General features: G+C 56.2%; 1 protein-coding gene across 4 annotated transcripts in view; it reads right to left on the bottom strand.

The window, feature by feature from the left end:
* PRR5 (proline rich 5) overlaps window positions 1-17,592 on the bottom strand; it is a 51,079-nt gene extending 33,487 nt beyond the window's left edge. The window contains exon 1 of one of the 4 annotated variants that reach the window (XM_032646513.1): window positions 17,524-17,592. Coding sequence is in view for 1 of the 4 variants with exons in the window: in XM_032646512.1 (XP_032502403.1) it covers window positions 16,724-16,734 (11 nt within the window). In the remaining 3 variants the exon portion in view is untranslated. Of the gene's footprint in view, window positions 1-10,687; window positions 10,734-16,723; window positions 16,743-17,523 lie in introns of those variants that run through there. The other 3 variants (XM_032646514.1, XM_032646512.1, XM_032646516.1) reach the window with 3 other exon arrangements.
* Window positions 17,593-17,865: the final 273 nt, after the last annotated feature.

Here is a 17,865-nt window from a genome sequence, read left to right on the forward strand (position 1 = left end):
TCCGGGCCTTTACCCAGCCTCTGCCCTCTGCCTGGGTGCCCTTCCTCCCTTCCCTCCAACAAGTTTCTTTTTCAGGGATTATATTAATAGTAAAAGGCAGTAAAGAATTGTGATTCGGGGCATGGGCTCTGGAGCCAGATGGCCTGGGCTGGAACGTGGCTTCACTAGTTGACAGCTGACCACCTGGGGCTGAGTACTTCTGTTGAACTGTGCCTCAGTTTCCTCATCTGTAAGATGAGAGTCAGAATAACATCTTCCTCCCTGGGAGATCTCAAGGCTGTAAATGTATTCAGAGACGTCCAATGCTTAGGACGGGCCTAGCACCCAGTAGGTCCTCAGCAGCCTTAGCCATTACCACCAGCTGGCCTCCCGCTCTCCACTCCCAGTCCTCTGGCTTCCCCTGGGCACTGGGTCCCCACCCCAGTGATGCAGACATTTCTCCCCTTGACCCAGCTCAGCCGACAACCCCCAGGCCGTCGTCCTCCCTCTGTCTTGCGTTAGGATCTCGGGACGGGCCTACCTTCTCCATCAGATGCTCTCGGAGGCCGAGGCTTCTGCAAGCTGAGGTGAGGGGCAAACGCCCAGCGGACACGGACAAAAACTTTCTTCTTGACCTAACTGTTACCAGTCTCCTTGGAGCCTCTGCTGGACGAGGCCTGACCGTGGGCTTCCCTCTCTGTTCTTGTAGGATCCACTGTGAGCGAGAATCCTGTCAGTTTAGTGAAAATCCTCCACTCGCCACTGTCAGACCCCCCTCGTCCTGCCCACCCCCCCCGCCGTCTCACCACCCTGGCTGGCCTTAAGCAAGGATTTGGCTAAGTGGGTCAGCAAGAATCCTCCTTCCCCAGATGTTTCCTCTTCCTACTTTCCCATCCACTGACCCCCCGCCTTGCTCCTTGGCTATAAATCCCCACTTCTCCTTGTTGGAGTGAGAGTCAAGTCCAATCCCCTGCCCCGACTGCAAGACTCCATCTGTGATTCAGAATTGCAAAGAGCTCTGAAAACTCAGATTTTTCAGGGCTCATTCGGCCACAAAACCTGACCTGACCAGAAGTGAAGTTATTTAGAGCTCCTACTTAGTGGAGATCCTGTGCAAAACTTTCCCCAGGATGCCTCCCTGACCCCTTCTACAGGGCAGCAACAGACTGTATCATTCAAAAACAGTAGGAATTCCAAAGTCACATCTGGCCCTGGGGGTGTCAGTCGGATAAAGGATGGAAGATTTGCACAGACCGCAAGATGTGTCACAGATGTGTCACAGAGCTGGCAGGTATGCGGCTGAGCTGGATTCCACCGGACTCCAAAGGTGGCCTGCAACTTACTAGGAGAATTAGAGACAGGTATCTACAGGCTCTGAAAGTGCTTGGTCAGAAGTAGTAATACCTGCAGAGTATGATCATTATTTTGCATTAACCACTGAAAGGTCAATTTAGAGAACTACACAACCTGACAGCTCTTTCCTACATAGCACCTAGAAATGCTGGATAAAAAAATTACACACATCTCAATGCATAACTGAGCTAGTAAGAAAATGAGGATGATCACCAGGGGCCAGAATAATATTAGGATTATCATTAAGATAATCTTATCAGTATACTTATATCATATTTAATATTAATTTTACTGAAGGCCAGTATAATGCTTGCAATATGCAATAATTCAATAAGGAGCGATGTTCTCAAGTGTCTTAATGTATCAAGCCCTTGTGAAAATTAATGAACAGAAACCTCATTTAAAATGGATGTGGGAGGCCAGAAGGGGGAGCTCTCACACCCCATCACTTCTGGTCAACCACAGACCCAACAGGAAGAGACGTACCTTTGCATCTCCAACAGGAAGGTTACTACTTACTTTCCAGCAGGAGGAAGGAAGAATTTCTCCTCGCCTGGCAACAGCCCAGCCAATGAGAGACTGGTACAATTCAGCTAATGAAAAGCCATTACACTTCAAACTCCCAGTTTCCTCCAATGGACTCTTTGTTTATAACAGCCCCTCCCAGCTCCCCTTCTCTCTTATAAAAGAATGGTACCCTGGACTCGCCTGTGGTTCACCATAGGTTGTGCATCCTGAATTGCAATTCTTTGCCGTTCCTGAATAAACCCATTTTTGCTGGTAAAATAACAGGTGTTTTACTGTTTTCCGTCAACGCCCTCTAGCGCTTGCAGCAACCCCAACTACTGCTATTCCCATGTCACAGATGAAGAAACTGAGCACATCTCATGCTGGTGGAGCTGGGATTCAAGCCCAGGCAGTCCAGCTCCAGAGTCTGTATTCTTAACTATTACACTCTTCTAGCTGTACTCTAATTAGCATAACATTTAAGTCACAGGAAAATACTGTGAACTAAAAACCCAGACGTTAAATGAAGGTGCCTTGTAGGGTAGGGAGAGGGATATTGAGACAGAGGTTAAACCCAGCAGTCAGGAGATAAGACACCAGCAAGCAGGACGATGGGAGATGCAACTGAGCTCTTCACAGAAAGCCAGGGGTCTCGAGGGGCTGCACCCCTAATAAATGGGTAGCCGGGAGAAAGATCTCCCCATTGACGGAGATGACAAGAAAACTTGTCTCTGACCACCTGAACTCGAGGTAGGAAAAAGCATGCAGGGCTCCTGATAATCTGTAGCCAAGAGCCCACCTTCACACGCTGCTGGGTTACGGTGGAGAGAGCCTAAACTGATTAACATAGATGTGGCCCCAGGCTGTGACAGCCCTAGGCTGCCAAGCAGAGCGACCACAGAGATGCTCTGGAGGGGTAAGCGCACAAGCCAGGCCTCCTGGGGTTTCCACAGATAAAGCCTGGCTGGAAATAAACTCATGATCTCAAATTATGCGACACACGGAGAAACAGCCGCTATGCGGGAAAGGAGAGCAAACGCTACAAATGTCAGGATGAAATTCCTAAAACTTCAGCCACGAAACTATTGGAAAGAGACTGTAAAATGAATTTGCTTAACATAATCAAAGAGAAAAGAAAGCATGAATATAACAAGATGTTATAAAAGCCAGGTACCAGCTTACTGGGCACCCACCCAGGTGTAAAAGGGGATGGGGGGCTTCCCTGGTGGCGCAGTGGTTGAGAGTCCGCCTGCCGATGCAGGGGACGCGGATTCGTGCCCCGGTCCGGGAAGATCCCACGTGCCGCGGAGCGGCTGGGCCCGTGAGCCATGGCCGCTAAGCCTGTGCGTCCGGAGCCTGTGCTCCGCAACGGGAGAGGCCACGACAGTGAGAGGCCCGCGTACCGCAAAAAAAAAAAAAAAAAAAAAAAAAAAAGAAAAAAAGAAAAAAAAAAGGGGATGGAACCCAGGACAAGGGAGCGTCGTACGCGGTCTCTGCGTTGATTTCCCCGTCCTTCCCTGGTGTTCTGCAGTCAGTGTAAAAGTCCTCACTGACTCAAGTGCCTGGCGTGTCCAGGAGGCTGTCAGGCACCAGGTCTACTCCTGTTTGGGCCACAGTAAAAACATCTGGCTCTGTACAGAGTACACAGCCTCAACATCAATTGGAGCTGCTCCATGTCTAACAGAAGCCCACCGGGGAGAAAAAATTCTCATGAGCTTGGTTCAGAAGATATGCACTTACCCCTGTCACCCCAGATCAGAGCCCGTCAACTCAGGGTCCTGGAGGCCCGGGAGTTTTTCAGGATCTGTGAAACCCTGAAATTGTCTGCATAACTCCCGAATGTGAGTGTGCCTTTTGTCGGGGAGAGGAGTGTGGCTTTCATGGGCTTCTCTAAAAGGGCTTGGGACCCCACCTTACGGCAAAGCCAAGGAATGAGCATGGCCCATCTGTAGGGAATGTCTGTGGTACCCAAAGATTTTGAGTAGAGGAGGGAAAACGTTATTTTTAGAGTTAATACAGATGCCTTAATTATAGACTGAGGTGAAATCCTCATGGATTTTGAAGATAACACATGAAGCTTCAGTCATCTCAAGGTTATGGGCCTCACTGGGTCCCCCTTGCAGACCACCTGAGGATGCCCCTCTCCATCTTCCCTGCAGTTAGGAAAGCCTGAGGGTCCTGCCCCAGATACTAGCTCCTTGGATCAAGCCAGGGTGTTGTTCACATCACACAGGGAGCCCTTTAGGAGGGCACCTAGGAGGATCATCCCTTGGATTTCATTCCCAGGAAAGGCTGCGTTTTCATCTTAAGGGCATTATGAATCTAGTGAGTGATCCACTTTCCCTCTTTGCTTTTGTTGCCAGGAAGCTCAGAGTAAAAAAATCAGTCCATATCTCACACATGTACTAGATCTCCTAGCATGTTTTGTTTTTGTTTTTTTAAATCCAGGAACATCTTGATAATGATTATAGCAATAACACAACCATAGTTATTACATTATAAGCATTTTCTAATAGCCAAGCACAGGCCTGAAGGGTGTACCATATGATCATACAGTCCCAATACCCTCTCACACGGGTATCGCCATTCCCGCTTCTGCAGACAGGGCTAATGAAGCTGCAGGAGGGGCGGTGATGTTCCCGCGGCACCTGGAGGGTGAGATCAGAGCAGTGGAGCCTCAGACAGGGCATTTCCCCTGGCAGCCTGCATAGCAGGGTAGCAGCAGCAACGAGGCTCTGCTGTCTCAGGAGGGGCTGGGGGCAGGGGTGGACGGGGGGTGGGGGGAATAGGAGACTGGGAGGATTCCACTCCTAGAGGTGTCTGGAGGGAAGGGACCCAGGACCCTGGAGTCCCGGACCCTCCAGCCCTCCGTTACTCTCCCCTCCTCACACACCTGAGTCTGCAGTTCCTACACTTTCTTGGCCGTGAATGTGGTTTAAGTTTGGTAACTGACACAAGCAGCTAAGAAACAGCATTTAACAAAACCCACCTGGCCCTCCTTTCCTACAAGAAAGGCCGGTCAATACAATAAACGCAGGGGGAAGTAAGAGAAGGGGATGACCTGTGTCTGACGCTGCTTCCCAGGCCCTCTGCACCCCACTCTCTCCCACAGGAGGCTAGGTCCAAAGGCTCCCGGAGTTCATGTAGCTCAGCTGTCCATTTTACAGACAGAAAGACGGAGGCCGGGAGCAGGGGTGGGACATTCAGGGTCACACACAGAGCAGGACTGTCCTAACGTGTGGCGAAAAGAGCAAATACTGAGGTCCTACTGGGTGCTGGGCCCCCCACTCCCTCCCTCCTGGGGCAGCCAGGTCAGAATTTCCACCCACATTTTTCTCAGGAGGAAACTGAGGTTCTGAGGGAACTGACCTACCCTGTTGCACGGCAGGTAAGTGGAAGTGCTGAGATCGAGCCCAGCTCTGACCTGGAGGGCCCACACTACACGCTGTCACTCTGGGGGACCCCCTCTGCCCCCATCAAGTCATTAGTGATTGTGAGCACCTACTGCAGGCCGGAACCTGTCCCCAGAGGAGGCCACGTTTCCTCTTCCCTGGAGTCGCAGGAGGCCAGGAACAGAGGAGGCAATGGGTGGAGGGTTATGAGAACCCCGAGGACACCAACTGCCCTGGGGAGCTCCAAAGTGCCTCCAGAGGCAGTGACATTTCAAACAAGCCTGGAAGGATGGCCTCGCCCAGCAGGGCCGGGGCGGGCTGCAGACCTGGTGGCAGGAATTGGACGGACCGCGGCATCGATGAGGACACGGGCTGAGCCATCAATAGAGGACAGGCCCTGCACTCAGCGGTCCCCGGGAGAGACTCTGGGCTCTGGAGGGGACGGTCAGGGCAAAGGCAGGAGGTGGCCCTCTGGCCTCCCCTTCTCTCCTCAGCACTCCTCAGCCCCCTGCAGCTGCAGGCCCCAGACCTGCCCGGGGCATCTGGGTGGGGGGCATCTGGGGATGGGCCATGGCTGGTGCTCAGATGGGCCAGGTCTCTCTCAGGCCGAAGGGGAGGGCATCACAGAGGCAGGGCAGAGCAAACACAGAGCAGAGGCAGGAGATGCAGCCCGGGGCCCCAAAGGCTGGGAGGACAGTGGGTGCCACGATGCCACCTCGGGGTGCATGAGGGGGTTTGGGGGGAAAGGTTTCAGGAAGACCCCGTGATGAGTCCGAGTTGCCGCCCAGGGATTTTACAGCGTGACCACCCGGTTCACGCCGAGATCGGACAGTTAGACGAGGAAGGGTGTGAGCTTAGGATTCCGCGCTTTGCTTTTCCAGGGGCTCTGCTTTCCCCGGGCGCACTTAGAGTTGAGGCTGAGAAAAGCCAGTGGCCTCCGCCCCAGACGCCTTCTAAGTCACGGAGGCTGCCGCCCTGCTCTCTATGTGTCCTTCTTGCTGGTGACCTGGGACGGGCTGCCCTTCCCCCCTCATTATGCTCCCCCAGCCCCATTTCTGGGATGTGTAAGTAGTGACTCTTGTGACTTTGCTTTCTTTGTGTGAGTGTATTGAAACTGTGCCTTCAGGGGTCCTGGGGCGTGGCTGGATGGGCTCAGGGAAGGGACTCCCCGCGGGCCCATAAGTCACCCAAGTGACAGGGCCAGGGCCAGGAGCTGGCATGGGGACACAGCGTCCTGGCACCTATTCTCCCTGGAGCCCCCCTCTGGGGTGCTGGGCGTGGGAGGGCGGCCCTGCCCAGCCCCCGGCCTGACCCCCAAGCGGCTCAGGGCTCAGCAGTTTCTGTTTTTGAGTCATGGAGGCCTGGGCTCTTTCTCTGTGGTTCCTGGTGTGGGTGGCAGATGCGGTGGGGGGACTGAGGTGAGAAGTCTGCCTGGGAGCTGAGGCCGCCAGCTCCACTGTAAAGCTGCATGGTGCCTCCTGCACTGGCCGGGCCCACGGGATTTCCCCAGACTCGGGGGCAGGTGACAGGAGCGGGGTCTCCTGGGCTTTGCTGCAGGGATGAGATAGAGGGTAAGCAGTCAGTCACAAGCTCCCAGCCCCTTACAGGGAGGCCGTCAGCTCATGGGTTGTCTGAAGCGAGACGAAAGGGAGCCAATAGCCTTCCTGAAGCCTCCCAAACAAATGAAAGCAGAAGTCAGCTTCTTGGTGGAAGGTGCAGTCCTTGGAGGCCAGGCCCAGCTCACGTCCACATGCTTGCCCTTGTCCCACTGTCTGGGATAACCTTTCCCTAAGCCTGGGCTGCTTGGCCAACTCCTATTCATCCTGCAAAACCCTGCTCAGGGTGACGTCACCCACCTAAGCCTTCTCCACAAGCCCCACCCGACCACACATACCCGTGCATTTGGAGGACAGTACTGCCCAGGCCACCTGCTGCAGTGTGGCACTTTCCCCCAGGAAGCTCAGAGAGTGAGATCCCTCACTATTAAGGACATGCTCCTGCCTCTTTCCTTAGCTGGCTCCTGTGGTCCTAACCTGGCTAGCAGCTTAGTACTCCCCTCCGCACCAGGCCTGTCTGCACAACATTCCTGGGTGGGGTGGGCCTCGGCAGCCCCCTTCCCTGAGGACACAGGGACTCAGAGGGCCACACAATTTGCCAAAGGCCATGTGCACTTTCTCTCCAGGAAGTATTTCATGCGAATCTAATATGTACCAGGCCCTGAGCTAAGCGCTGGATTTGAACCTGACCTTGGCCAAATCTTCTACCCTGTGGCAGCCTCAGTGTCTGTCTGGCCTCATAACTGCTCTGGGAGCAAGCTAGAATGTGGGGGAGGGAGGGGGCTGTCCTCATTTTTCCAGCAGGGGACAGAGGCCTACACTGGGCACACGTCCAGGCCCCTGGGGGGGCCACCGCACATTGCCTTCTCTGCCCACCTTGCCCACCCAGCTGAAAGCCACAGAGAGCAGGGGCCCCTCACCCTCTGCTGGTGAAGCAAAGGGAAGAGAATGGTGGGCCCTGGCTGGGGCCTGGGCGGGCTTCTCCCTCCCCCTCCCCCCTCCTCCCCTCTCGCCCACCTACTGCCTACAGCACCCGTCAGAGCCCGCTGTATTAGCATACATGCAGGGAGGAAACCCATCTGAGCTCGGCGACATCCCCCCTACACCTTGCCCAGCACCAAGGCCTGCAGCCCACAGACCAAGGTGATGGCCGGTGACCTTGACCATCAGCACGGAGGCCTTTTCCCTTCGTTGGCTGGTTCTTCTCTGCAGCTTCAGGTAAAGCAGAGGACACCTCACCTGCACGGGGGCTGCCCCCTCTGTGGCTCGGTGGGCAGCTGTGTTCCCCACCTGCCTCTGAGTCCTCAGCTGGCCCGGCCCAGAGCATTCTGAACCGGCTCCCTAGCCACCGGCCTGCTTTGTTTCTGCCACCCCCGGGGGCCCGCGGCCCACACTCCCCCGGGTCTGGTCCTGGGACTGTCCACGTCGACCTCCTTTTGGCTGCCTGAAGTTCTTTCCGGTTGGTCTTGTGAAATCAAACTCATCTCCCATTTCTGTGGGTTCTCCTCAGAGCCCCGTCCCCAAGGTGCCTCCTGTGCTTGTGTCTCGTCCCCCTAACCTGCCACCCTGGGCAATGCTCTAACCATAGATGACAGAAATCATGAACTCAGCAAATATTCAAGGGGTGGACCTGACAGTTATAGGAAGGGTGCTCATTTGGTCTAAGATGTCAGGTTCTAATCCCCACTCTACGGATGACAAAACAGAGGCCCCAAGGCTCAGGGACAAGCAAGGGCTGCAGGAGAGGCCAGATGGTCCCGGTTGGGCTCTGGGGACAAACACACCTGGATCTGAAGTGCAGCTTGGTCACTCACTGTACTTGGCCTCAGTTTCCCCATTCTGTAAAGTGGGGACACAGCAGTGCCAGTCCCATAGGGTCCCTATAGGGGTAGGGGTCGCCTGGGCTCCTTAGTGCACAGTGCCTCCCCCCACCCCCCAAAGGCTGGTGGGTGGACCCTCAGGGGATGCAGCCATTGTGATTCTAACAGAAGCACCCCTCCCCCCATCCCTCAGGATCTGGTCCAGACCCTCTCCTTGCAGGGTCTCTCACCATCCTCACCTCACCGTCATCCAGGTCTCCAGCCGAAGACCACTCCCCAGTCCCAGCACACCGGCCTCCCTAGCAACCCACCCCCTGCACACCTCCCCGCCCTCCCCCACTCCCCAGCAAGGTCCCAACTTCACAAGCCTGCAAGCTGGGCCAGGGGCCTCCTCCGGGCTTCCCACCATGACAGCTCCATCACACCGTGGGTCCATCAGACCATGTAGGGTCAGTCTGTTGGAGAGGGGCTACCTCTCTATCAGACTGAGCGTTCCAGCAGCACGGGCTCTGTTGCCTCATAGGGTTCAGCGCAAGGCTCTCAACACCCATGCAAAGTCACTGAATGAACTTGAGAATATTGGAAAAACACAAAACAGTTGGAAGAGGAAACAAACCACCAGAGAAAGTTCTTGCTACCATCTTGGTGCATTTTTCCCTCCAGCCTTTTTTCTGTGCCGGTTGTGAGTGTCTGTCGGACATCCCCGTGAGCACCCCAGGAACGCAAGCCTGCCACCTGTCCGCTTCTCTTCCACAAATTAATGCTGGGTTTGCAGAATGGGAGTGAGGCCTGACAGAGGGGCTGAGTCGCTTGGGGTCATGCAGTTCCAAAAGGAGGGGCCCAGCCCTCCCGACCCCCAGGACTCAGCGCCCGCTGCCCCACAAGAGTCTCAGCCCCAGAAGCCCTTATTTCCCGCTGTCTAGCTGAACGTCCATCGTCTGTGAAGACCAAGAAAACAGGGGTCCCTCACAGAAACACAGGGAGTTCACACGTGGAGCATACCTTACAGGTTTGCGGCTGCCCCTTACCACACGTTCCTAAAACCCCAGCCCCGCCCTCATGTCCGACATTCTCTCTCGTTCCTCAGACAATCTTGGGGCTCCACTCTGTGCCAACCCCGAGCTGAGCCCTGGGACCCAGAGATGAATAGAGCAGAATTCCGCCCTTGGAGCCCCAGGCTGGAGGGGAGGAGACCGGGGAGCTGATCCAGTGCTGGATCAAAGATATGAGCAAAGATTCCAGGGTAAAGGGCACGGGAGAGGCGCCTACCCACCCTGCCTGGGGTGGACGCAGGGCAGCCAGGAGGGCTTCCTGGAAGAGGAGGGTATCTTCCAGCGGGGGCTTGAAGAACCAACAAAAGCCCCCAGTGAAGAAGGGAAGAAAAGAATTCCAGATAGAGGAATGGCAGGAGGAGGGTCCAGAGGAGGGAAAGGCGGACAGCAAGCAGGAATATGAGATGACCTGCAGGCATTGAGCGGGGAGATGACCCGGGCCACCCACAGGGCTCCCTCTCACAGCTGTGGGCAGCGAGTGTGGCTCCAGAGGCCAGTTCCCTTCAGAACCAAGCTTGGCAAAAACTTCCACCTTCAACCATCAGACCTGCAAGGCTCCTGGGGCAGTGGTTCCGGGTTATTTCCTGGGAGGGCCAACCTCAAGGCCTGCCGGGATCTCTCTGGAAACCAGACCTGTTCCAAAGGCCAATCGATGTCCATCAGGCCAACGTGAAGATGTGACGGAGAACAAGGACGCAGGTGTGATTGATTCTACCCCCCCATTCACAAACTGGAGACCAACCCACCAGAGATCACAGAGCACGGAAGCAAGCAGTAAGTGGGCTCGGGCACAGAAGCCAGCCCTCTCTGGCTCCGAGGGCGCCCCCAACCACGGCCTAAGTGTCCCCCATTGGTCCCCAGGGCCTGGAACGCTGGCCCTGGCCAGTGCACCCAGAATGTATTTTATGAATGAGTGAACGAAAGAATCCGAAAGCCCTGTCCTTCCACCCACACCTCCAGCAGCAGGAAGGAGCCATCTGCTACTGTGTTTTGTTGTTGCTGTCACTTTGAAAATCAAACGCACAAACCTGAATTCACAGCTGTGTCACTTCGGGGCGGGCAGGACCCCCAGCCCCTGACCCCGGACTAGAACAGAGTCCAGCACCTCGGCGGAGGGGTCAGACAGCTGAGGACCAAATCTCCACTCGGCCACTAACAGCGTGAGATTGGACCCGTCGCGCCCCTGCTCTGAGCCTCGGTGTCTCCGTCACCAAACGGAGGTGCTGAGGACCTACCCTGCTGGGTGGGTGCAGTGAGGACTAAGGAGCTGGGACCCCGCAGGGGTGGGTACAGGGGAGATCCCGTCCCTCTGGCCTCCTCTGCCTATGACCTTGGCCGCCGAATGAGCTCTGAAACCCTCAGCACTAACCAAGCTGGATGTCCTGGCCCTGTGTGCACCCGAATGGCTTACATATTATGAGGCATCCACGTGGCCAAAGGGCAGAGGGGCTGAGGAGGGCTCGGGCTCGCGCGTGACTCAGCGGGACTCGTCAAGGCTGCAGGTCTGGGGTGGGAGGTGCCCCCAGCTGTACGCTGTGCAGGGAAGCCCGGCTGCCGGCATCTCTGATAAATATTTTATCACGGCTCGCAGAGCAGGCAGGCCCCAGGAAGGTGCCTGCAGCCTCTGATCCCACAGGGCACCCCTTCCTGCCTGGACAGAAGGAAGTGGCTGGGTGGGGTGCCGGTGGGGTCAGGAGCCCAGATAGCTAGCTCATTCCTGCCCTGCTGTCACTTCAGGTCAGCTCAGCCCAGCAAACGCCCCTGAGCCTCAGCCACAATCTGCCTTGCACTGTGTGGGTGCTGGGTTCCACTCTGCCCTGGACAGCTCCCAGGCTCCTCTGCACTGCCCCCAGAACACCAGCACTCTGCACCTTGGCCTGGTCAGACACCCATTCCTGTTGGCCCAGAGCACTGCCACCTCCTCCAGGAAGTATTCCTGGCTTTTTTCTTCCCACTGTGTGACCTTGGGCAGGCCCATCACACTCTCTGAGCCTGTTTCTAAAATGGGGCTGGTGGTCCCCACTCATGGTGGACCAGATGAGACTGTATAAACAAAGGATCTCCCAGCTCCTTGCCCACATGGATTCATTCTTTTTGGAGGGACCTGAACATTTGGAATCAAATCAATAAATATCATAGGGCATAGGGTGGGACACAGGAACGTATAGGGCCTGGCTCCTGCTTGCAGGGCTCCACAATTTAACTGTGGAGATAGGACCTAAATAATAATAATAATAGTAATAATAATAATAACAGCAACAGTAATAACAGCTACCACATTTCAAGCCCCCACTACTGCCAGATAATTGACATCACATCCCCTTGTCTACTCCTCCCAGCAGCCCTGTGATATGAGGTTCCCACCCTCATTTCACAGCACGGCAGGAACCTGAGACTCAGAGAGGGGCAGGACCCCGCCTGAGGTCACACAGCTTGGGGGGGCTGACCAGCTGTCCTGCTGGACCTCTGGGGCGTGCCCTCGGGGTCAACACCTGCTTTTCACATCCTTGTCCACGTGGGGGCTCCACTGAGAGGGGGATGGTCCAAGTCAAATGATGAAGATGCTCAGGATACGGCGCAGCGTCACTGCTCTTCAGGAGCTAGTGGACTACTGAGGGAACAGGGGAAATGCTAGCAAGTGAAATTACAGCAAGTGAAAAGGAAGAGGATACGGAACTGCGTGTGGTGTGATGACATCCTGTGAAAACAGTTCTACATCAAGATGTACTGATTCAAAAAAGACTGGAAATGATACACAAGATGATAATGTTCAGAGGCTGAGGTTACGGGTAAAATCGGAGCCTATTTTCCAGACTTTGTACAACGTGGCTATGTTGGTTTTATAATTTGAAATTTTCCTTAGAAATAGGATTGGGGGGCTTCCCTGGTGGCGCGGTGGTTAAGAATCCGCCTGCCAATGCGGGGGACACGGGTTCAAGCCCTGGTCTGGGAAGATCCCACATGCCACGGAGCAACTAAGGCCATGCGGCCCAGCTAGAGCCTGCTGTGCACTCTAGAGCCTGTGAGCCACAACTACTGAAGCCTGTGCACCTAGAGCCCGTGCTCCGCAACAAGAGAAGCCACCGCAAGGAGAAGCCCGCACACCGCAACGAAGAGTCGCCCCCGCTCGCTGCAACCAGAGAAAGCCTACGTGCAGCAAGGAAGATACAACACAGCCAAAAATAAAAATAAATAAAATAAATAAATTAAAAAAAAAAAGTAGGATTGGTCCACCACAAGGATTTATTGAGCACCTAGTGTTTGCCCTCCCTTGCTGAGAGTTTCCTCCTCTCTCAGCCTCAGATTTAGTCAGTGGGAGGAATGAGATGGACACCACTGTAAGTAACAAAGAACTTGGGGCCACCCTCCCCATCTCTCCATGATTGGGCCTGTCAGCAGCTCAAACCCAGCACAGCCAAAGCCACGCTCAGGATGTTCTCCCACGTTAAGTCAACTGTACCAGGGATCACCACCACCACCACCTACTCAGGTCCTAGACTAACAATCACAGGGGCTCACGAGGTAGTGAGCTCCCTGTCATGGGAATAACCAAGCAAGGAGCGTCATGTCTCTCCACCAAGACGTGGCCTCAATGGCTGTCTTTCAGTCCATCTTAATGAGACCCAAAGTCTTACCAGCTGTGTGACACTGGACAAGATACTGACCTCTCTGTGCCTTGCCCTCCTCATCTGTACAATGGGATCATACAATGACCTCATAAGGCCTCAGAGGGTTAACTGAGAGCAAATATGTAAGATGCCTTCCAGGTGCCTGTCCAGGACTATAACTTCACAGCTTTACCTACCCACTTGCGGGAGCTAAGTGGGACAGAAATAAAAATTCCTATTTCACAGATTTGAAAACTGAAGCACAGAGAGTAACCCCCCTCAGACTCAAAGGGAGGTAAGTGACTCCAAGCTGATTGTTTTTGCTGGAGAAACTGCTTTGGCAACACAAAGAAGGCCTTTAGCCAGCCCAGCTGATGGCACAGAAAGCAAAACCTTAAGAACCTTCCAGAAAGTGAGCAGGACTTCTGCTGGGGTCAGAGGAGCCCACGGTGGCAGCTCCTGACAGTGAGGCATCTTGGTGACATTCCCTCACCTTAAGGCACGTAGCATTGTGGAAAGTGGGCACGCACACCTCATGCCAGAGACCCTGGTGTTTGAGCCCCAACCCTGCTCCTTGCTGCCCTGTGTCTCCGGGCAGCCCTTGGCCTCTCCAGGCCTCAGTTTGCCCATCTGTTAACTGGGCATGGCCATGATCACCTTCTGGGCTGCTGGGAGGAGTAAGTGGGACGGTGCCTGGGGAAGACTTCACACAGGGCCTGGCACACAGTAGGTGCTCAGGGAATGGCTGTCCCCTGCTTCCTTCCAGAGGTAAACCCAGGCTTTGGAGTCAGAACCGAGGAGAGCAATACTCCCAGCTGCAATGAGCTACATAGATTTTCCTGAAAATCTTTTCAGAAAGGAGCTGGCCCTGGCCCCTCCCCACTTGCGCCTGTGTGTAGTACGTGGTAATGCAGTAGCAAATGTCACCTCTGTCCTCTCTGCTCTCCCTAGAGGGTACAGATGGGCGCCAGCATCACCTGAGGGCTTCCTTGTGCACCGAGGGACCCTGTACATGGCTTCACCCAGTCATCACGTGACCCCACAAGTGAGTTTCCAACAACAACATTAACACTAATACTGATAAGAACTCCAGGGCCGGTGCCAGGTCAGCCTGACCGCAAGCCGCTGTCACTGCACGACCACTCTACCACACCAACACAGGGCACTGTCCTTCTGGAAACCTCCCATGAAGCCATGCTGTCCTCACAAGCACCCTATGTGGTAGGTGCTACGATAATCACCACGTCATAGATGAAGAAACCAAGGTGCACACAGACGTTTGGTGACTTGCCAACATCACATAGCTGGTGAGAGGTGGGGCTGAAATTCGAACCCTAATAGCCTGGCTCCAGAACCCAGGTCTTAATCACCTAAGTGTGTTTTCCAATCCACTCTATACAAATGAGAGCACGGAAGCTCAGCAGGTGGACCTGACTCTGGGGTCTCCAGCCTTTGCGGCCCCTCCCTGGCCCCTGCTGGCTCCCCTTCCAGGCCACCCAGAGTCCAGGGTCTGAGGTTAGAGCCAAGTCCTCTACGCAGCGGCACCCGGGCTGCTCCCCTGAGACATCTGGATTCCTGAGTCACTAGAACTCTGCTCACACAGAGTTTCAAAGTCCCTGTGCCTCCAGGTGCTCCCCCACTGAGGTTCGATTTTGAGACATAAAAGAGGGATGTGGTTAAAAGAAAAAAAAAAAGAAGGTTATACTGTCACCAGGAAGTCACCTCCTTGTCTCACTCTCCCACGTCTTCATCACAGCCCATGGTCCTAATTCATACCTCCCGACCCTAACTCTGGTCCTCCTCAGCATCCGTACCCCTGAGGGCCACCCTGGGCTATGGGGTGAGTCCCGCAGCAGGACGTCCTGACTCCGCTTTTGACCTAGAGGACCACTGACAGCACGTGTGACCCAACAGCTCCCCATCCAGGTTGCTTCTGTGGCCTCCCCCTTTCTGCATGGGTCCCTCTGCCTCCCTGGGGACGCTTGCCATCCTCCAGGCGAACGAGAACGAATGAATGAATGAATGACTTTTCCTGTTCCTCTCTGGGTGTCACGAGAGCTCTGCTCTCCTTACAGATGTCCCAGAAGATGATTTTGTTCACGTCCATGAATGTCCACAATTTGGGGAAACTGGTGAGGGCCCGGGGCTTTCGCCTTCCTTCTCCCATCCCAGCCGCTCCAGAATCTGCCGGGAGTCGCCGGGGGACAAGGGTGTTGTCTCCCAGTGCCTGCCATGAGCAAGAGAGCTGGCACCGGCGCACAGCCGGATGCCATAAAAATGCTGCCTGAGGCTGCGAGGCAATTCCACGTGCCCGTCCTCAGGCCTTTTAAGCCACCCATTAGAAACAAAAAATCCATCAGCTAACAAATGTTTCTGCACAGACCACTCGCCCTGCTGATGAGAAATTAAGTTCATGTGACTGTCCCCATCACCAGAGAGTTAAAACAGTCGAGACACACGGAGTGCCAGCCACTCTCAAAACGGGTACCCACCCCCACCGCCAGTTTGCGGTGAGCTTGTGATATGTCGGGCGTTGTGCCTCTTTGCATCCTGACCACCCACAAGGAGTTCGTAATTTTAAGGTTCCCAGTTTTCAGATAAGGAAACTGAGGCCCAGAGAAGCAGTGACTTGCCCAGGGCCACACAGCCAGCCAGTGGTGGATGCTGACCCAGGTGCTAACCCAGGTCAGCTTGATTCTCTAGCCCTCACCCACCCCTTACCACCATTTAAACAAATGGCTCAGAATGCCAGACCGTTTGGCAGGAAAGACCCTAGGGAGGCCCTAATCTCCTCTGACTGACGGGGACGTGGGCTCAGAGAGGGCAAGTGGCTTGCCCAGGGACACAGCAAGGCCATGCCCCCAGGATGGACTCCTCTTGGGTCCGCTCCACTGCCTGCCAGCCAGAGGGAGCTAATATGACCTTGTCCGATCACCCAAGGCCACCAGCCAGCGGCACTCACACCTGAACGCGCACCAGAAGAGGGGGGAGGAGTGGTAAAATGTATATTCCTGGTGCCCCATCAGTGGTCAGGATAGGAGTCCAGGAATCCGCGTTATATCAAGCCTTGTCATTAAAGAGGACAGTCTGGTGGTCCCTGGCTCTTGCCCCAGAGCCCCCAGCTTACTCCTCTAGGGAGGGTCTTGGGTTGGGCCTGGTGCAGCAGGTCTGAGAGGCCACAGAGAGCTCGCCCTCCCCCTCCAGATGCAGTCCAGGGACCAGCCTTTGGGATCCCTGGGAACTCAGGCACAGCCACGCTCTAGCCAAGAGCATCGCTAATCACCTGGACACGCTGGGTTCTCACAGCAGCTGCACACAGCTCTCAGGGCTGCCCTGAGCCACGGATGGGGAAATGGAGCTCGCCCTCAGGAAGTGGCCTGGCCGAGCAGGGCTGAGACCACACCCTGTGACCTTCGGGCCAGGGACCCTCCCCCAGCGCAGCAAGTTCTCCCCTACCTTGGCTCCATCGGAGAAAACCTTAGAAAGCGTCAGGCGCTGCTCATGTGAACGGGCTCTCTGCATGATGAGGTTTTGCCAGAGGCCCACACCCCGGACCGGGCAGACCTGCCCCGTGTGCCACCTCTCAAGGGACGGGAGGGGGCTCACCAGGTTGAGGGCACGAACCTCTACAGGCTCTGCCTCTGCCCTCAGCTGTGCCTGCTGCCCCAAACGCACCCGCACAGCTCTGCAGGGCCAGCTCCCTGCAGGAAGGTGGAGGGCGGCCCAGGCCAGAGGCCAGAGGGGTGGGGCCGCACGCCGAGCCAGGACAGGGCTCAGAAAGGAGGTGTCTCCCTTCTGACCATCTTTGTTTGCTCTATTAAGGGGGCGGCAGTGGAAAGACAGGGGGGAGCTGCGATGGGGAGGGGCAGTGTCGGGGGAGGGGAAGATCAGGAAACAAGGCAGCTGGACGAGCGGCCGGACGGACACGCAGAGACCCACCCACGGAGACAGAGAGAAACTCAGAGACAGAGAAGAGAAGGGGGGGCGGGGCGTGGGCGAGAGAGAGACTGAGAGAGAGGATGTGCTCCGGAGGTCCCAGGAGACGGGGGTGGGAGGGGCTGGACCCCCAACCAAGGGGAAGGCCCGACCCCCGCCCAACCCATGTCCCCGCACTCGGCGGGGACACGCGCGCGCGCACACACGCCACTCCGCCGGCGCCGCCCGGGCCCCCGCCCTCCGAGGGGCACGCGTGCCGCCCCCTGCCCACCCGGACCCCTCCTCCGACGGGGCCTCCGGGACCCGTCCCCGCCACTCACCTTGGTCCCCGCGCCACCTCCGCCGCCGCTGCCACCGCGCAGAGCCGGAGCCCAGGCCCGGGGGAGGGGGCCGCGGAGGCCCCGCCCCGCCCCGCCCCCCGGGCCCGCGTAGGGCGCCCGACGCGGCCGGAGCCACCGGACTCCTGGGCTGCTGGAGACGCGCGGCAGGTAGCCACCTGGGTCGCGGGTACGCCCACCCACCGGGGCCCGCCCGAGCTGGGAGCCGGGGGCCGGGGGCGCCCTCCCGGGATCCCCCCACCCGGGTGTGCTGCGCAGGCTGTGGGCGGTGCCCGCCGGGGAAGGGGGTGTCCCCGGCCACCCTGGCGGCCCAGATCGGCTCTC

This window comes from Phocoena sinus, chromosome 10 (assembly GCF_008692025.1).
Source record: "Phocoena sinus isolate mPhoSin1 chromosome 10, mPhoSin1.pri, whole genome shotgun sequence".
NCBI lineage: Eukaryota > Metazoa > Chordata > Mammalia > Artiodactyla > Phocoenidae > Phocoena > Phocoena sinus.